At 38.6% G+C, this 21,093-nt stretch overlaps 4 protein-coding genes across 4 annotated transcripts; 2 read left to right on the plus strand and 2 right to left on the minus strand.

Annotated features, from left to right (window-relative positions):
* Window positions 1-1,606: 1,606 nt before the first annotated feature.
* On the plus strand, window positions 1,607-2,916 carry PCYB_143030 (hypothetical protein; the record flags this gene model as incomplete). Its single annotated transcript, XM_004224774.1, has 3 exons — window positions 1,607-2,301; window positions 2,505-2,600; window positions 2,809-2,916. The coding sequence occupies exons 1-3, from the start codon at window positions 2,278-2,280 to the stop codon at window positions 2,914-2,916; spliced, it is 228 nt and encodes a 75-aa protein (XP_004224822.1). The 5' UTR covers window positions 1,607-2,277.
* Window positions 2,917-3,251: 335 nt separating this feature from the next.
* PCYB_143040 (hypothetical protein) lies at window positions 3,252-10,266 on the minus strand (the record flags this gene model as incomplete). Its single annotated transcript, XM_004224775.1, has 1 exon — window positions 3,252-10,266. A coding segment is annotated over one exon (7,014 nt), but the record flags the coding sequence as incomplete, so codon positions are not given.
* Window positions 10,267-13,502: 3,236 nt separating this feature from the next.
* On the plus strand, window positions 13,503-15,775 carry PCYB_143050 (DHHC zinc finger domain containing protein; the record flags this gene model as incomplete). Its single annotated transcript, XM_004224776.1, has 10 exons — window positions 13,503-13,569; window positions 13,639-13,759; window positions 14,122-14,235; window positions 14,328-14,374; window positions 14,523-14,576; window positions 14,691-14,778; window positions 14,972-15,080; window positions 15,195-15,268; window positions 15,433-15,575; window positions 15,723-15,775. 10 exons carry the CDS (start codon window positions 13,503-13,505, stop codon window positions 15,773-15,775), a joined length of 870 nt encoding a protein of 289 aa, XP_004224824.1.
* A 1,429-nt stretch (window positions 15,776-17,204) lies between these two features.
* Window positions 17,205-20,757, minus strand: PCYB_143060 (3',5'-cyclic-nucleotide phosphodiesterase; the record flags this gene model as incomplete). The annotated part of the gene is made up of 8 exons (XM_004224777.1): window positions 17,205-17,612; window positions 17,776-18,039; window positions 18,250-18,657; window positions 18,901-19,062; window positions 19,371-19,481; window positions 19,770-19,869; window positions 20,025-20,129; window positions 20,366-20,757. 8 exons carry the CDS (start codon window positions 20,755-20,757, stop codon window positions 17,205-17,207), a joined length of 1,950 nt encoding a protein of 649 aa, XP_004224825.1.
* Between the last annotated feature and the right edge of the window lie 336 nt (window positions 20,758-21,093).

Consider the following 21,093-nt stretch of genomic DNA (forward strand, 5'->3'; position numbering starts at 1 on the left):
GTGTAATTTTATAGGAGAGGGATTCCACTGTATTTTTTTTTTTCCAAACGAGTGGTACATTTTTGTTTTCCTTTTAATTCTTTTCTCGCTTATACGTATTGAAGCAAGATGTTACAATTCTGAAGTAAAAAATATATCGTAAATTGCTAGTTACTTCTTCCTACACATACAGTGGCGTAATTGCATCCTTTTTAACAGGGATTGCGATGCGAGAAAAAGGAAGTCATTTTTTTATAAAGTATCAAAATTGGAAAGAAATGAACACAACCGTGAGGGTTCCAAAACACATGGACGATAATAACTTCACTATCCATCTATAGTGTATCTAACATTTTGCAAAAATAATGAAATGTCAGAAAAACATGGGACGTTATTCGCACGTTCGTATTTGCATGCGAGCGTGTTACTCATTCATTTATATGCCCACTTTGACGCATGAAGGAGAACAGATGACTTACGCCATGCATGGTTAATGAGGAAAAATATAATGTCGATTTATTACCCCTTTATATTCTACAATATCGTTGAAATTTTGCTCACCAAAACTGTCCACTTTGCGCATACATTGTGAATAGTACGTGATACGTAAGAAGCAGCAAAAGTTAGCTCATCCGTATTGCTCTGCACCAAAAAGGGACTTACTAACCGCAGGTGTTGCTCTCGAGCTTTCTAAACATTACAGTGGTGGTCATGCCAGCATATTTTATTCGCAACGCCCCCAATTTACCTTTCACCTTTTTTCCCCCTTTTTTACACTCTCCCTTATTTAGCAAATAATGTTTTGTAAAATTTCATGAAGACGAGGGGAAAAAAAAATGGCTAAATTAGACCGTTTCGAAAAGTGCTTCTCATTTAATTGTACGTTGAAGGCCTTTCATAAAGAACAAATGAAAAAAAAAAAATTTTAACACAACTGATTAACAATGAATATGCTTGGGGGCGTAGGAAACCGTGGTGGAGATGATCATTTCAACTTTTTACATGTGTGTCCCGTTGATGTCTCGAAATGGCTACCCCCTTAAGATTAGTGGAAAAATAAAATTCATCCCAGGAGGTGCGTCAAGACCCATTTTTGTTCTTTTACAATATTGTTCCCTTTCTAGACTCGTTCTTCACACTTTCAAAAAAGTCAATGGGATGTTGCTTTGCCCTATGCGTAAATCGCACGTCATGTTTTCCTTGCACAGGTGTGCGATTTCAAGCGAGGTTAAATGATACGCATACGTATGTGCATATGTTTACATATATGCCATGCAAATATGAACATATGGGGATACTTTCCTGCTGCCTTTGTAAAAGCCGTTTTCGGCCCCTTTAAATGTGTTAACAAAGTGCTTAATCATGAAAATGTGAAAAAAATAAATTGGGGGAGAAATGCAAAAAGGGGATAGAGCGAAAAATGAGCAAAAATATATCCTACGATTTGGCAAATGCCAAAGAATTAACAATTTGCAGTTTTGCGCATTGTTGCATGTCACCTTTTGCAAACTGTTTTTTTTTTCTCCCAGCATTTTGTTTCTATTCATATTTTTTTACTTTTTTTTTTTTGGCTTTGCTTTTTTGTTTTTTTTTTTTCGGATATTCGCAATTTAAAATTTTCATTTTTCTTCCTTGCGATTGTGCATACACTATTCCATTTTGCTTCTGTGTCGATTTGCGTACTTAACTCATTTTGTATATAATCATTTTTTTTTTTTTTTACCATACTGATGTAACCATTCTATGAATCATTTCTTCGATTTCACCATTTAATCATTAGTTAAATTGCTGCATACTGTACAACAAATTATTCATTCAAATGCATTCATCTTTTTTCCCCCGCCTTAACGAGAAGAAGCATTCTCCTCATTATTTCCTTTTGTGATGTTATTATTTCGGTTTTGTTCTCCACGTATATATGCGATTGCTATGTATATGCAATGAATACGTCGAACGTTTATATGTACAACGAAATCATTTAAAATTCATTTGATATGTTTAAGAATATGAAGCAAAAGGAAACGCCGATTTTTTGAAACGCGTTTGACCTTTATTAAAAATTCCCCAGGATATTTTTTTATGTGCACGACGCTAAGTATGCCATAAGAAAAACAGTCCACGATATGCACATGTACATATGCATATCAGTACAGGCATCCGCTAGGGCATACTTATGAACGTACAAAGATACACCTGTGTGCACCTTACTCGGGAGTGTGCTGATTCTGCCCTTTTGACGTACATTTAATTTTTTTCTTAATCGAAAGGGAACAAGTACACCTTACAAGGAGTAGCAAAATGGGAAAAGGAAGCAACGCTTGTGTACGTTTTGAAAAAAGCATATAAAAAGAAAAGAAAAAAAGAAAAAAGGAAAAAAAAGAAAAAAAAAAACTGCGCAGCGATACACACCATTTCGCACCCACCTACGCGCGTGTAAATAAATATGTTTGTGTAAACATATCTACCGAGCTGTATACATAAGTGTACATACCTTTCCACGCATGCACCCCGTAATTTGTGAACAGAAAAGGAACCAAGCAAGGGAGAGGAAGAATGTGGAAGTGAAAGCAGGAAAGTCTCAGCTGAAAGCGAACAAAGACGCTCTTAACGTGATTTGCAAAGTAAGTCGGAGGAGCAAAGTGCGCACCGTAGCTTCCTGTCTACGTATGATTGCGGGTTTGTCTACCTAAGCGAAAACTTCATTTCGCACCCGCACGGGTCGAAAGTTCCAATTTTGCTAACTGAAGAGACCCACGTACGTATGCGAATGGATTTAATACTCAAAAAATTACGTGGCCTTTTCACAAAATTCTTTCCCTTCCCCCATAGGTGTGTTATACTGTATTTATGCAGACACAGAGCATTGCACAGCTAGCCGAACATGCCCAGAATAAACACAATAAGGATGTAAAGGAGTGCTTTCCTGATAAATTTTAAAATTCGTAATGGGCACAGATTATACTCCTTTCAAATGCACATTTCGTTCGTCCAGCAACTCACCACTTTCCATTCCTACGCTGCTCCTTTATTTATTTTATTTTTTTTTTTTTACGTAACTTATATTTTATAATTAAACTCATTATGAAATAAAAAAAAGTTTAATGTTTTTCAAAAAATTTTAAAGAGTAAAAAAATGGAATAAAAAATTGGGCACAAAAGGCATGGCCGAAAAGTATGGCAGTGGACAGGCCGAAAAATAAGCAGAATGCCAAAGTTACCAATGCTGCTAACGCGATCAATCGGCCTTGCACCTCAGCTAATCACACAGCGCACTAAACGGAACTCTTCAAAGAGTATAACAACGTGTATATATCTGAAAAGAAGTTGCCGTTTTTTAAAAAGGCAGTGCCCATGATGGATAACAGAAGCTCCATAGTTTTCAGTAAAAACGGATTCATTTCATATCTTACCAATTTGAAGGTGCCATAAATTGACGCGGTCTTCGACTTAATCATATTTATTTCTTCGTAAAAATAACTGTTGTAATATAGGGATATACTTTTTTGAAAAAAAATGAATATGTTGATTAGAAGAATAATTATTTTGTTGAACAGGTTGCTCCAGCAAATGACAAAATTGGAATCAAAAAGGTCCACATTTTTGTAGGACCGTAGGAGGTGCGAATAATAGTCTAGGCTCTTCTTAATATCTGCGATGTAGCCCATTCGTAGGAATATTAGAAAGGTTTCCATGTAGGAAGTCACCAGCATTTTCCTGCATGATACCAAGCAGGAGGTACTAGGGGGTCCTTCCGCTTTATCACCCAAAGTATGGCACTCCGTACAAAAGACACGCTTACGGACTAATCTTTCCAGTACCTTTTCCCAAACGGCACTATTTTTCAACACGTATAAATCATGTCCATCCAAACTGGTTTCCTCCTTCGAAAGAATCGGGGCTGTATTTTCAACGTTTACATTTCTCACGAAGGCGTCCTTTTTTTGGCCACCTAACGTGTCGACGAAGCGGTAAAAGTCGGTAATCCCCCCTCTCGGATTTCCCCCCGCGTAAATAGCACTGATATTAAATAGATAATAAAATACAAACAAATGGTTCAGTAACACATTGTTAATATACAAATTGTACTTTTCCTGATCAAATAATTTAACAGGGTTGTAATAGAAGCTATCTCTAATGCAGCTCTTCGTTTGGCATATACAAAAGGTTAATACGTGTAGGGCCAGATGTTGGTGCCACTTGGAAAGGTAATAAATGAAGAACTCAACACATATTATGTCTTTCATAGTTCGATACACATTTAACGTGTTCTTCCTCATCATGTGCAACACTACAATTTTGGCCTTGTACCTTATCAGTTCGTTTTCATCATTTATCATAAATATCAGGCAAGAGTAAAGTGCCACAAAGAAGGCGGTAAACAAGTTATGCCCTCTCAGATGCTTCAGTGGATTTTTGACATACACAACATCGAATGTAATATTTTGGTTCCTCACTTTGTTTTTCACTACCTGCGTTATCCACTGGTTCAAATCTGTCTTATACCATTCTTTGTATTTTGTGTACGCAGTTGTTTGCTCATTGCGGGTTTTACCCTCTTCCGTGGGTAGCGTATAATTTGGGGTATTCACTTGGGGGGTACCTTCAGGGGGATAATTATTCTTCGAAAATTGTGTCACATGGAACATTTCATTTTTGTTATTTTTTTTCGCTCCATTTCTGGTGCTCCAATTTGGTAAATCATCTCCGGTAGGGTAGTCAAGTGAAGAATGCGTTTCTCCTCCCTTGGGCACCGTGACATCTTTCCCAATATCATCACTTCCACCTGCGTTGAGATTTTTCATTTTTGCTTCCTCCTCCTCTAGACGATCGTAGTGATATTCAACAATTCCGTAGTTCATGAAGGCCTTCACAAAATATTTCGTATACGTCACCGAATTTTTGTTACACAGACGGGACAGCAAATTTAGAAAAAGGAGAAAGTAAAAGTATGCATAGTTGAAAAGAGATTCCTTCGAGTTACAATTGCGAGATGAAGCAATGCGCTCCTTCTCTCTGTCGATAAAGTTGTAAATCGCTTCGATAAATCTGTTGCCAGGTTCGCTGCGCTCCTTCTGACTCTTCTTACCTTCTGCCTTCTGCGCAATGGATAAATATTTCACGCATATAAGGTAGCTATACGAAATGATGTACTTGTCTAGGTAGTTCTGTTTAACGTGTTCCATGTAATACTGCTGCATACGCTCGAACAAGAACAAATTTTCAATGGATATAAAATTTACAATTGTCAACAGGATACTGAAGCAGTACTTGTTAATTTTTATGTTGTCCTTATACGTGTGGGCTATTTGGAAAAGTAAAAGGTACAGGTAGATGTACATCCTTTCATCCACCGATTCGTCCACCGATTCGTCCACCGATTTGTCCACCGATTCGTCCGTTTTACCGTCCCCTCCATGGACCTCTCCTTCACTATCGCCCGAGGCACTTCGTTTAGTCCCATCTAACCATTCATCACCCAGGGGAGTGCTCACCCCCTTTTTATCACATTCAGAGAAAAACTTAAAAGAACTATAATTTGACAATTCGCCGAGCTGCTTCTCCCTTATTTGAAACTCCTTCTTGTGCCTCTTTTTTGTGTGCAAAAACCAGTTGTAGAGGAACGACTCTATGTGCCTCTCGTTCTTACTCGATGCGTATATGTCCAGAAGGGCAACAAAATTTTCAACCCGCTTAGTTATCTTCATCAGCAGTTCATTCACCAAAACGGATATGAACATGTCATCCTGATATAGTGTCAATCGTCTAAACAGGAGAGCCACAACATTTTGGTCCAATGAAATGGATATCTTACTATACAGGATATTTAATATTTGCAAAATTAGCAAAACCTCTACATACCTTTCGGTTCTCACAAATAGGAATAAAAACTGGAAGAATATTTTTCTGAACTTTTTTTTATTTTCCTCTACTAACGTTTTGGACTCCTTCCTCCTCACAAATTCTATGAAGAGAAGCAGATAGCAATTTTTATTATGCTCTTCCATGGCGTTTATTACAATTTTGTTTAAAAAGTTAAAAATCAGGTTTTCTTTCTTCAGCTTTAGGTATATGTGCATATACACATTGACGATTATTCTGCAAATGAGCACTTGGACGAAGTAGTTGCCATAGGTGAGTAACTTTTTCAGATGTTTCACAAAAAGGAAGTATATGTTCATGTTGCTTATTTGGGTTTGATTTTCCCCACCTGGATCGTTCGAGGGGTGATTACCCTTAGGAGCTTCTGCCCATTCTGCGTTTTCCCCCTCTTCTTGCAGATCTCTAGGGCTGTCACTTTCTTCTACAGTTTGCCCCCCTGTGTCCATCGGAGAGGCACTATGTGGCGAAAACTGGTGTGCGCTATGCGCAGCCTGCAAATCCCCCTTCACATTTCTTAGTAAGAAATAATCGTCATTGTTAAAAATGATAATATTTGACAGAAATATCAAAATGGGGATAAATTGGGCATAAAAATTGGAATAGTTAAAAAAGGGTTTACATTCATTTTTGCTAAAATCATGTGCATTTAAAAATTTGCCCTTTTTTATAAATACATTTAAAAATATCTTTAACAAATTGACCGAATTTAATAAATCAAAAAAAGTCAAATTGATGTTTTTAAATATTCTTCTTTTGCTGCCCGTACAGAAATAATACATATTGGACGACACATGGTAGGAGTAATTCAGCTTGGCCAACAGACGTTTGGTTAAAATGTTGTACAGTGATGTACTTGAACTTTTCAAACAAAAAAATTTACTCTTGTAGTAAATTAAAGCTATTTTGTAAATATCATTCATGTACTCATAAAGCGTTTTATTATCAATAATGGTGTATATATGTTTTATAATGTTCACACAAATGACCTTTTTATACTTATTATTTCCGTTAAGCAAATAATTGATTATAATTTTTATGACAAAATTGTATATGATGTACTGCTCTTTTGCTTTATACGACTTGGCCAAAGAGCTCAGCGCTAGGCACATGTTACTCGACTTTCTCAGAAAATTTGTGTTAATTCGCTGATCATCCCAAATGAGCATGTTTAGTTTGTCATTTAGCTTGAAGTTATGATTCGCATGGGGAGTTGTCGCACACTTGGGTTCACCGCTTCCCCTTTGGGTGGCGTTTTGAACTACGGGATGATCATGCGGCTCCCATTTGGGGGGCGTAAATTTGCCTTTTAAAAAATGTGCGGATAAAATGTCACTTACGTCCACATTGTTTTCCTCCTTCGCCGTGAGCATTTTGTTCAGTCGGCTGATAATTCCCGTTAGGAACTCAAAGTTGGGTTCTGCGTCCTCTGGGTTTTCGTTCGAGACGGGCTCGTCCGAAGCCATATGGCCGCGCCCCTCGGGAGCTTTGTCCACTTGCTTGCCATCTTCCCCCGAACATTTCGATTCCCCCGTACATTTCGATTCCCCCCCCTCCTTTTTAAAAATAAGCAAAATGATGTACACGTAGAACAACGGAATGGTTTGCATACTCTCGCCACTCCTCATGACTATAATTCTGCAGACATCCAGCAGGCAATCCGACAGATACTGCTGGCATGCTATATGCTTGGAGTGCAGCAGCAGACACAGAAGGTTCTGAATGATCAGATGAATTTCTGTACTGTGAAAAAAGAACAAAGAAATGTTTTTCTTTCCACTGCCATAGTTTGCATCCCTTGTACTTTCACATTTCGAGTCGCAATTTTCTAACGCGGATTGGTGGTGTCTCCCCCGGTTGTCACTTCCCTCAGAAGTGGTAATATTAAATTTAAAGGAAAAGTCAACGATGGAAGTGAACAAAATGCATATGTACTTGATAGACAACCAAATGACAATAGACGTTGCTTCCTTCTCACTTTCGTCCTCAAAAATTAGGTGTCCTCTGCAGTCGAAAAAAAAGCTCTTCGACTCATTCAAAAATAGGAAGTTCAAATAACTGATAAAATGGTGCAGTACGTTGCAGATGTAGACTTTTAACAATATTAAGTGGCAGCCATCGGACGATTCAACCTCCTCGCTCGGAACACGGAACAGCTTATATTGCTCGAAATTCAAATATGTGTTCGAACTGCACAAGCTAATTTCGCAGAAGTGCTTCCTAAACGCTTCCCTCTCTATGTCTTTGCTGAAATCCATGTTGTCCTTAAGGTACAAAATAAACTCGTTTATGTAGTACGCCAATTTATACATTTCGCAATTTTCTACGTCCTCGTGTTTGGTTAATTTTACGATATTTTCTCTTTTAAGTTTGTTAATAAAACTTTCGAATATGTACAATGGGATGTTTATCGTCGCGCCGCTCTCACGGTTCTCACAATTCTCACCGTTCTCACCGTTCTGGACTCTATCGCCGCTATCACCGAATAGATAGTTTACGTAATTTATTAAATATCTGTTGTCCTCCTTTATATGTTCAATGTTGCTCCATTTAATGAGACAACTGAAAAAGTCACATGGGGGGGCACCATCCCTATTCGGGTACCGGCGCATATTATTTACCCGTTCGTATACCTCATGGTTATCACTACTTGTGGGAGTGAGAAGGTGGGTGACCATTCCGTCTTCCCTCTTGTTCACCTCCCTGCGATGATTTAACGAAATGAAGCATAATCTTAGTAAGAAGGCGTAAAACGAATGGTCCACCTGTCTGTGCGATTTTACTAATGGAATGAATGCATTATTTAAGCAGGCAAAGCTTTCTCTTTTTAGCAAAATTATATTCACAGTTTTGAAAAAGATCTCTTTCGATATTAGGTAAAATTCCTTCCATGTCGTTTTGGCATTGAATAGGAAAAAAAAAAAATTTAAATTTTCGAAATGTGCGCAATAATCCACTACCGTGTTTAGTATGTCCGAGCAGTACACAGTTGCTTCGATGCCCATGTCTTTATTAGTGTTCTTAAACAGAATAAAAAAGATATTCATGAGGTAGTAATTGTATAGGAATATCCCCTTCCTGTGGTCTACTTTTTTTTCGTCAGCAGAATGAAATATGCAGGTCGAGTAAACGTACTTTTGTGAATCGCAAAACGGGTCTTCTCGCAGTACGTCAACATTTCCATACAGAAAGGAAAGAACTTTTTGGACTTCAAATGAGTGTTTATCCACATGGGTTGCACCTATGTTTATATCCCCCTCGAGGTGTGCTCCTCCCACTTGGCAATTTCTCTCCATATGGAGAATATCCTCCCCATGTATTTTTTTTTCCTTCCCCGGCTCGATGTTGTAGCCCCTCCGCTTATCCATCTCGACCATCCTCTGGTAATATATAAAAAACTTCTCGAAAAACAGAAGAATGTACTTCCTGTAGGCATCCCGACTCGTCCTCGAAATATTCGTTATGGAGGTGATTAAAAAGGTGCGGAATAGATACAAATCACAGAGGTTCAAATATTTGTTTTCGCAAATGAAGGACAAAATGGACAGCACAAGTTCGTCATTCGAGAAGTAAAAAAAGTTGTTTAAAATTTTCACATTTAGCAAAACATTCTTCCTGAGCTGATAGAAGTAGTCACCTTTGTAATTTACCACTTCGATGGATTCGTACTTTCGCAAAGTGCATAATGTGTACAGCTCTAAGAAGGCGATATTTTCTAAAGAGTGAAAATTGTAAATCAAAAACTTTTTTTCCAGCGTCTTCCCTTTCATATTAGGGGCATTTTTCTCCAACACGTTCGCTCCAGGTTTCACAATCTTGTAATTCAGGAAGATGTTATCCTCCATTTGGTCCACAACACAGTTGTACGCAATTTCGTCTACGTCTTTTTTCTCCAACAATTGCTTCATTAAAAATAAAAAATAACGTCTGCTTGTCATTTCCTTGGAACTCTTCACACTGTTCACGCTGCTCACGCTAATAAAACTGTTTACGTTGTTTGGTCCAGGTTTTGTTCGATCTGCTTGGATGCATCTTCCTTCTTGCTCCTCCTCGAGGGGCATATCAAAATATTTTCGCAAGTCAGAATACTCCTTATTCAAAACAAAGTACACATAATTACTATCATGCTTGTAAAACAACTCGATAAATTTTTTTATGTAGAAAGTCTTCATGCAAAAGTTATCAGTTATTAATATGTTCTTTAAAAAAATGTAATACAACAAATGCTTATCCTTCGCGTGCACAAATATGTGTTTAATGCATTGCTTTATTAGCTCGTACAAACTGAACATGAAAAAGTCGTCATTTTGAAAGAAGCAGTAAAAAAGATATTCCAACACATTTTTTTCACACATGGACTCTTTAAAATATTTTAACAACAATGACAAACACATATATTTCTTTTTTTTCCTGATTAAAAATTATATACGTTAAATGATCACATACGTCTTTTTTTATAAATGTATTTTTCTTGCTGCTCAGCAAAAATTCGTAAATGCCAATGCAACTTTTCCATATAATTTTTATGTTATACCATGAATACTTTTTTAGGATTACTAGTAAGCTTCTCATAATTGCGCTGTACAAATGGGACAAAAAATTGACTCTATTTTTATGGGACACACTTTCAAAGTGAATTCTTAAACTACTTATCTTGACACAGTCGTCCGTTTTAACGAGGTCGTCCATTTGCACTGGTGAAATGTTCGCCTGCTGGTTTTGTACCCCTTCAGGAGTGTTTTCTTCGCTTATCATTTTGGCATCCCCAACAACTTCTCCCCCTTCGCCATCGCACGGCAAATCTGCATCACACAAAGAAGGGGCATCCTTACAATCATTATAACTGCAATTTTGGCTGAGTTTAACCCTTTGGTCATGCCAAACAGGGGTGGTACCCTCTTCGCAAATTTTCTCTTCACTTTTATCAGCTAAGTGCAACAAATCAGTACAGTCCAAAGTTGTGACGCGTCCATTCGAGCAGTCATAATTTGGCCAAGGAGCTTTTTCCCCAAGACAATTTCTCTTCATTGTGTTATGCCCTACCCATTCATCGGCACAACTATTGGGTAACCCATCGGTCAGAAAACACACTTCGGATGCTTCACCGTTTGGTAAGGCTTCTCCCTTGGCATCTTCAAAAATGTACTGCAATTTTTCATTTTTTTGTAACCAGTAACTTATGGTGTCTATGCACAGAAAGATAAAAAACGGGTTTTTGCTTCCCTCACATAATAAATTTTTATTTTAAAAAATAATATAAAATATTCCAAGTTGTCACTAATGTCGACGCGCCTTACATTTTTATATTTTATAATTAATATGCTTCTATATTTACACAATAATAAAAAGGGGTTTTCTCTTTTCTTCTCCTTAATAACGTTGTCACACTGTTGCAGCATCAGTTGTATCTTTTTTATGCTGTATAGGTACTTGCGCAGCAGAAGAACGTTTGGGTGGTTTACGCCGCCATGGATTCCCGCCTCCACCTCCGCCCCTACATCCTCGCTCACTTCTTCCTCCTCAGCTTCGTCAAATTCTTCATCACTGCCCGAGTCGCTGGGGGCATCGCCGTACTGACTTACCCGCTCGGATTGAACTCCATCTGTTGGGATGGGGGAGAGCTGTGCCTTCTCGGCCAAAAGGAGACATACGGCCGCTCGGTAAGCTTCTATGACATTTTTCACCTGCTGGTAAATCAAGCATACATGTGTGCATATGTCTTTATCAAAAGGGAACTGCAACAGAATTTTTTTTAAATTTTTTGCAATACGTAAAAAGGCGTTAAGCATGTGACTTTTTATTTCGAGTGTTGCATTCCCATTATAAGTGATTAGAAAATTGGCAAAAATGTTTAAATAATTTTGGTTTTTTTTAAAAAATTTATTTTCAATTTGTTGTTGATGTATCTCAAAATATTCGTGTAAAATAACCCAATGTGCTCCTCCCGAAATGTGCCATAATTATTTATGAAATATTCAATTATCAACGTTTTGCAATTCATGCAATCTTGCTGCTCATCATCATTTTTTAAAAAGAGATTTTTTAAAAAATGGTAAATTAATTTATCCTTCCACTTATTGTTCACAAAAATATACAAATTAAGAATTTTCAAGGGAGTTTTCTTAATTTTCACATTTTTCAAGTATATAATGAGGTACATAAAATACTCACCAATTGATAAATTGATTTCATTGCATATCTCAAAATTCTTGTAATTCTCAAAAAATTCTGTTACATGTGTTTTTACACCTGTTACATGTGTTTTCACATCTGTTACATACATATGACATTTTTTCCAATGGAAGATTATTTCTCCCTTATTTAAAAGGTTTGAATTGGTCAAGCTCGCGGTAACACACTTGTGAATGTGAAGCAGTTTTTTCTCAATTTCTTGTATTTCTGTTTTTTTTACTTTTTCGAAAAATTGTAAGCCCGTCATTTTTTTCTTGCATCCTAAAAAATCGTTAGTTTATTTGGCATATCAGGAGCTCTGCCCTTTTAACTTAAGTCTATTCTCCTCCGCTTCGGCCACTACAGAACCTTTTTTTTGCCTTCCCTTGCCGCAAGTTTCTCGGCTATCTCTTTGCCCCCCTTTTATGCGATTATTCTGGGATAGATTCCCGCAGATGTATGCTGAAGAATTACGCCCCAGGTAAGTATACACAGGTATGCAAACCTGCTGTACATTCGTAGCGCTTTCCCGATTTGCATACAAATTGGTACCCCCTGAGGTGAAACCTTCTGCGGATTGAAATCCGCCGATGTGGCGGATGCAGCCGTTGCAGCCGATGTAGCCGATGCAGCCGACGCAGCCGATGTAGCCTATGAGGTGTTGTCAGCCGCGCAATCTGCTAAAGGGCTCTCATAAAAATGCTCACAGGATGCTTTACATCGATTCGACCACGTAAAAAGGGTGACATGTATGCATATTTCCACAATTTTGTATATCCACATTTACACGTAGATTTATTTGTATTTTACGTTTATGCGCATATGTTTACAGCCGTTCGCATCTGTGCATCAGCATTTTATTTATTTTTTGTGAACCCTTCCACTGGAGGGAGCCCGTTCCGCATGTATGTATTTTACGTATATATATATATATGTCGCCATCGCGAGTGCTACATATGCGCGTATAAACGCTGCTTACATTTTTTTAAGCGTTGTAAGCGTTGCGTTGGCTAGAGGGCACCCCCCCACCCCGCGTACGTGCATATATGCACGTTCTGTTGAATCGCGTTTGTGCTTAACAACGGAGGTGCTGCAACGGAACCTATTTTGCGACGCCTCGGGGAACCTATTTTGCGCCACTTCGGGGAACCTATTTTGCGCCACTTCGGGGAATCTATTTGTCCTCCATTTTTTGGAACCTATTTTTAGCCGCCATTTTTTCCGCCATCTTTCCGTCATTTTTGCCTCCCCCTTTAGGAATCTGTTATTAGATGAGGTTTTGCATAGATGAAGAATACTCACATTATATACTCTGAAGAAATAAGACCCCCCCCTTTTTTTTTATACTTTTTTTCAAACTATTTTGACGTAAATGTTTCAAACAAAAGGGGCCAGGGCTCCTTTCCTGTTACCGTTATATAAGGGTTCGGCAGATCTATAGAAAAGGGGAAAAAATAGAGAACCATACATGCCTAATGGATTTCCTGATTGCATATCTGTTAATCCTATACATATGTTATCATAAAAACGATGTATACGTGAGTACACACTTGCATACATACTTGTGCACATTTCCCCCCCCCACTTCTTTCCCCTTTTTCATCCCCCTAGTTTACGAAAGCAACAACATTTTTCTGTGTCATGGAAATGTCATAACAGGGCCAAATATCCTTCACCTCATTTTTACCTACACGATCATAATCATCACGGTTTTCCCTATCTACATAATTGTGTAAGTGTTTCGTTACAGTTTCTACTACTCATGTGTACAGGGTAGTGAGAGGTCCGCGTTGGCCTTTTAGTAGGAAACACACCTGTGCAAAACGAAATATACTAATCAAACTTGAGGAGAAGAACAAAACGTAGATGCAGGCATTCTTCCTTATGTGTGCTTGCGTATGGGTGCTTGCATATATGAGTGCTTGCACATATGAGTACACTTCAACTTATGCGGACAGGAAAAAATACTGCCATAAAACGGAGCAGCGAAAACGAACTGCAGCTACTCCCCCGGTCACCCTTTTAACAACTTACAACAGCGCCGCAACGCATACATTTATTTTCACATGTAATTTTTTCCCACCCGAATTGCAGCTATTCCCACGTAGAGTCCTTCCTATTGTTGAGCCTTGCGATACTTTCAATAACGGCCTTCTTTATTTTAGTTTTATTTTTCCTAACGACGACGGCATTCTGCGACCCTGGAATGTGAGAAGGAGAATGAGTCTACTGGAAAGTTAAATTTTTACATGAAATTAACATATCATAATGTTTTTTTGTTTTTTTCTCACCTGTTGCAGAATTCCAAAAAAGAGTTATGTCGATTTAGATTTACCCAAGGGAAGAAGTACGCAGAGTGTAGTTCTCCCAGCGAAAATTCTGTTAATACATGAGTGCCCTCATCCTTTTGTAGATTTTCCTATAGATGGTTTGTTTTCTCCATCCTTTACGCATAAACTCATTATCCTCCCATTTTTTGCCCCCTTTCCGTTTAGCTGCTTTCACAACTGTAAAGCTAAATGGCACTATTATAAAGAGCTACTGGTGTGGTAGGTTTTCACCCTCTTTATTCGTTCATTCGATTGTCTATCCATTTATCTGTGCGTTTGTCTGTCCGCTTGTCCGCCCATCTTTTTTCTCCCTTTTTCTATCCCCCCCTGCAGTGCACTGCAACCATTTTAAAGAGCCAAGGAGCAAGCATTGCTACATGTGTAATAACTGTGTCACCAAGTTTGATCACCACTGCGTATGGTAATAAGCGAAGACGAAAGTGGAGTCCCAAATGTTCATACGTGTTGCATTGGCGGCTGTTCGCGGTTCCCACGGTGTACGAGCGCGTCGTGTTTCTCTTCACGTTTCGTTATTTTTTCTCCCCATTATTCATTTCTCTTCATTTCTCTTCATTTTTCTCCTTTTTTCTTCACCTTTTCGATTCACCCCTCAGGTTGGGAAACTGTATTGGGGCGCGAAACTACAGGAGATTTATTTTTTTCATTTTGAATTTGTCAATCCTTTCAACAATAATATGTTTTACCTTTATTGGAATTTTTATTGTAATGGACAGGCGTATGCGGATTTGTGCGCACAGATTTCCCTCCTGCGGTAGAGCAGTAACTATTTAGTCACCTCTTCCCACACCCATTTAGACATTTCCCTCTCTTTTGCAGTGCCTCTGCATGAAGGAATACCAAAACATAACCTTAGGGTCTATTTTTTACATAACCTTTGAATATCCGCATATGTAAATTAAAGCAAAATAAAACGCGCCGAGCGAACAAAAACAAAAAAAAAAAAAAAAAAAACTTATAGTGCGGAATAACTCCATTGAGTGATTAACCATTCTTCTAGTTTTAGCCCCCCACCCCCCTACAGAGTGAACACATTTTTCCCCCCTTTCTCCCGCAGTGCGCTGTATATCATTTACACCATCCCGTCCTCCCTGCTGCTAATTAATTTATTTTTTTACCATTTGAAGATGATACTCTCTAATAGAACGACGTATGAGGACATTCAGGGTTTATACGAGGAGGACAACCCCTTCGATGAGGGTAAGAGACGCGTGCAGAGAGATGCCTGCACATGTGTAGGTCTGTATGCACAAGTCTACGCGCATGTGTAAATATGCCTCTGGGCCTTAACCCCCCACTGCCACATACACGCACACACTTCGTTTCGCGCTTAATTCTGCCACACAGGGAAATTCCTAAACTTGAAAAAGTTTCTCCTCACGCCCGTTAGCAAGAAGTAAGCATGTTTACAAATTGGTACATTGGCCCAATTGGCCCAATTGGCCCAATTGACCCAATTGACCCAATTGACCAAATAGGTCGAGGCCTCTCTTATTTGCGACAAAAAATGGAACACATGGAAATTCACATTTATTCATTTTTTCACGCGTTCTCTTCCCTCCATTAATTTTAACTTTCAGGCAAGTAGAATGGACAGAAACTGTAAAAATAACGACGGTGTAAATGTGTAACTGTCTCGAGGGGCGAAAAAATTGTTCTTTTTTTCTTTTTTTTTTTTTCGTTCCTCTATATGATTTTTTTTTAGTTTTTTCTGTTTATGCTGCTAACTCTTTGTGACCTTTTGAATTACATGTTTATCTACCTGCTGTGAATGAAAAGCACACAAGGGGGCTGTTGCAAAAAATAATGGAGTATTTTTGCTGCCTTCTTAATCGCAACAGTTTATAAATACGTTCAATTTTACGAAAGCAATTAAAAGAAACTTGAGTTACATTTAACAAATAAATGTTAATTTTAAAGTAAACAATTTTTAAAAACTAAAACAATGTAATTATGGCGAAAAGGATGACGGAAATGGCGAAGTGAAAAACAACAAATGACAGACAGTGCCATGCGCACTTCGCGTAAAGTCATGTGCGCCCTTTTAAAAATTATATTAAAGAAATGTTAAAGCCAAAAAAGGGGGAAAAAAAAAAAAGGCTCCATAAATATGTTCCAGAAGAACCTGCACGGGTTAAATCAAAAGATTGCACTCTGATGTCCTACGGCAAAACAAAAGAGTGCGCAAAAGAGACAAAATAAAATTTTCCTGACGTACAAGACCAATTAAAAAGAAAGAAAATTATTAATAATTAAAGGCGATTTAAATGAATGCTAAAAATGTGAAGGGAAATATGAAATGTATCAAGTGGATAATTTTGTCCTGAAAATTGTTGTAAAAAATGATGCTGAGGTGGACTTTTCCGCGATGCTAAAATTTGGTGCTAGCATATTTTCCTCTAAAATTAGAAAGAAGCATTTCTTAAATTCTGAAGGGTGACCCACCTCACGTCATTCGGAAATATTTTTTATAAAAAATAACGTTAAATCGATGTAACTCTTCTTCCTTTTGTCAATTTTTTTTTTGTTTTTTTCCTTCCTCTTCACCGACGTTGGGTCGTAAACCTTGATTGCTTTTTCTTCCTTCATAAGTTTTTCCCACATGAGGCAGTTGCTGTGCAGTCTCTTTAGACAGAAATTCCTGAGAGGGGCGAAGCGGGCACGTCCAAGGGGTGACATTTATATGTACAGATGCATACATATGCATAGATATGCATAGATGTGCATACACGTGGGCATACACGCACGCATATGCGTGAGCACTCATAAGGGAGATGACGGACGAGTCTTCCCCCCCCAGAGACACAGCTCTCTCTCCCTCAATTATAATTACTTCACAAATTTGATGTCATCTATGTAGGTCAGTTCCTCGAACAGAGGCATGACGACAAACTTGAGAAACGTAATTTGAGATTGGCAAACTTCATTGTGCTTGGTTCTGTCACATAACGGGGATAGGGGCATTTTATTTTTTAATTCTTCATCGCCCTGGGAATAGAACTCACATAACACTCGTTGGCACCACTTATAATGTTCGTTCCACTTGACAGACCCATGCGATATGTCTGCGCTTTTTATAATCATTTTTATTAGCACCAACAAATCGTCGTTGTTCTTTACGTAATCGAAATCTCCATTTTCTCGTCTTATGCGAAATTTGGAAATTATTTCAAAGTGATACTTCATGTCGGTGCTTAAAATGAGCTCGATGATATAAGACCGTATCAGTCGGAAGTCCTGGGGAGGGTGAAAGGGCAAATATACACAGGTATGTCGCTCCACACACGCACATGCACTCGCAAGTACATCCGCGCGTTCGTGCATCCATCCTCCCCACACTCATCTGAACTGTTCACTTCTTCAAAGGCCCAACAAGCCGCCCCTTCCCCCTCGACTTTACCTTCTCCGAGAAAGATTTTAAAATGTTGCACTGGTTTAGCTGAAGAATCTTGAATGTTATAGACGCGTGGTAATTTTCCAACACACTAATGTCATTATAAATAATGCTCAAGGGGTGGAGACTATTCACGAAGAATAAGTTGTTGTAGCCGGGATGGCCCACGTCATGACAGATGCCGGAGATGAACATCACCAGCTTTATCTTGTACTCCATGTGGTCGTAAATTCCCAACTTTTTGCTTAAACAGAAAAACTTCTGCGTCACCTGAGAAGTTTCCCAGGGGAAATAAAATAAATTAAAAATTGAACAAAGTGGAATGCAGCACGGTGACTATGTGAGGGGTGGGCGAAGCTTAAAGCGCTTTTTAATTGTTCGCGAATTTGCGCTTGTGCATCTTTCGCATTGAGTGTTTTGCGCCTTTTCGCCCTTTCGCCTTTTTTCGCTGCCGCAAAAATTGCGCGTGTTGGTACCCACCATGGTCGCGTGAATGGTGTTGTGGTAGGGCACGTTGTTGTACTGCTTCTCCACGAATGACAAAAAGTTTATGATCGAGTTCATCGGAATGTCATGCTCGATGGTGAACATCAAGGACAGATTGATGTCGAAAAAGGGGTACTTGGAATTCTCAAAATAATTCAAACAGTTGAAGTCCCACTCGGAAAGCGATTTATTATCAATCAGTTGAATCATATTGGTAACTTGAGGGATGTCTATTTCTTTTAGAAACTTTTTTATCTCCTTCTTGTCTATATCTACTTTATCGACGCATATAAAATCGTTGGTGGAAAAGGACTTGTGCAGTTTGAAGTCCACCCCTTCATCCTGGTCCCCGAGGAAGTTGCTCTTGCTTTTGCTCACGTATGCCTCTATGAACTTTTTGTTCTAAAAGGTGGGAGGAGAGAGACAGACGTGAACAATCGTGAACATTCGTGAACATGCGTGAACAGACGTAGATTCGCAAACGAACGGGTGATGAGGGGAGCATATATTGAAAGCGTCAACCGAGTTCCACGATTTCATGTCTCAAAAGAGGGGTGATACAATTATGGGCTTATATAGCCACATTCACATGGATACATTTCTACGCACATTAAGATGACGCCTATACGTGTGCAGATCTCCTACCTCGAACTTATCGAAAACGTCATAGTCCACATTGTACAAGTTATCCGTTTTGGTCAGAGTAGACAAACATTGCTCCAGGATATTTGTGCAGTACGAGGTCTTGCTATGCACATTGAAATTTATTTCCGTTTCATTCTCCAACTCTAGGATCACTTTCGTGCACTGAAAGGGAGGGGAAAAAAAAATGTGTAAATAAAAAAAGAAATATTATTTCGCCTTTCCCTCTGTTATATAACTTGTTCGGATGAAGGCACCAACATATGCGACACACCAGCGAAACTTTGCACAGCTAATAAACCCAGCAATGTACCACTTTTAGACAAAACCGCTCCATTTCGTGAAAACAATCAGCAAGAAAGAAAGCCGATTTGACAGCACTTGTTTTTTCATAAACGGAGAGTGAAGCGTGTGCTCCGGTGAAGCGTTACACGTGTTGTGTTATACGCGCTGTGTTACACGCGCTGTGTTACCTCCTTTATCATCAGAACCAAATCTTCAATACCGGTTGAAATTTTTTTATTATTTCTGCTGTTGTTCTTGTTCATGGCCGATTCTAGCTTGTCCAGTTTGTAGCCGGTTATCTGCACATTTAGGAGCGTCAAAAGGGGGACCGAGCGGGAGGAAATGAATAGAGCACTCGGAACACTCACCTATCGATGCGCAAATATACACGTGCATGCATCCTGCAGAGATGGTTCCCCCCTCCACACGAAACGAACGAATGCGAAAAAATTGTGGCACATGTATGGACGCCATATACCAATAGCAAAACTGTTGCACATTTTTTTGAGCAAATTAGAAAGTGATAAAAATGTGCTTGCACATTGTCTTCCTAACGCAGCTCGAATGTGTCGCTCCCCTCATTTTACCAATAAGTTGTAGAACACGTAACGTATTTGCAGCTCCGACGTGTAGCAGCCAATGTACAGAAACAAGCACAGTGTTGTGTACGCGATAACGCGGAAGACCCTAAAAAAAGTGGACACAATGATGGAGGAAAAAAATACTAACTAGTTGAAGTGAAAATATGATCGTCGTGCTAGTGAACTGGTTTTGCTATTTCTCTGCTTCCAAAATGGTAGCCTAATATGGCCAACTTCATCAGTTCGCTTCTTTCGGATTACACAAAGACGGAAGGCACGAATTCAGGGTTCCTCGCTCCAACCAATATTATGCTAGTGGAATTTAGAACGATAAATAGCAGGTGCATGAACCAGTTGTATTTCGTCCTGAGGGGGGGTTAAAAATGAAAAAAATAAAAAAATAAAATAAAATAGAATAAAATAGAATAGAATAGAATAAAATATGGCATGTCTAATCGATTCAAATACATATTAATCGCTCATCGCGTCGATTTTCCCGCGCTGGCCCGCACACTATCCTCCTCTACGTCCCTCTCCCGTGCACACATGTAACATTGCATTGGGGCACGCACAAGCGCGCCATGCGGCAAATTCGTGGAAACCTGGAGGGGAAAAATACATCCATAATGACAAGCGGAAGCAAGCCATAAATGTAGGTCAGGGCATATATCGTTTCAACGGCAGAAGATAAGGAAGGTATCACTTTCGAAGTGAGGTTATCATTTAAAGTTAGACTTGTTGCTATGTTCCATAAGCCCCATATTCCCACCATAATGCCAAAAAGGACGTAAGATATGACCTCTGCGTATTTGCTCAATTCGGTTAAGCCAACAATTATAAAAAATAGCAAAATGATGGTATTTATAATCATCAGCAAATGAAATAGCATGATAATATAACTGTCCTTTTCCCAAGCACTTGATTTGAAGGACCATGAAAAGAGTAGCCAAATGAAAAAGCACAAAATTAACATGATCATCCCAATTATGATCATCCGTGAGGAAATCCAGTTATTTAAATTTAGCACATATAATGTTTCTATAGTTTCGTCTTTAAATTTTAAAGGTATCTGTGTCATGAGCTCATTATCATTAGACTGATTTAGGTAATTATCGGTGAAGTTACTTTTAAAAGGACTCAATCCATTTTTACTATTCGAAGTGCAAAATTCTTTTTTTATGGTCATATTTCTTTTCCATATTTCGCAGAAGAAGTTTTCAAAAGCGTTCCTCATATTTTTGTTATCACTTAAATTATTTCTGTCATTTTTCATTTTTATATTTCCACTGGATAATTTAATATGTCCACAAGATTTACTCGATGAGTAGAA

Source organism: Plasmodium cynomolgi, chromosome 14, assembly GCF_000321355.1.
Source record: "Plasmodium cynomolgi strain B DNA, chromosome 14, whole genome shotgun sequence".
Classification (NCBI taxonomy): Eukaryota; Apicomplexa; class Aconoidasida; order Haemosporida; family Plasmodiidae; genus Plasmodium; species Plasmodium cynomolgi.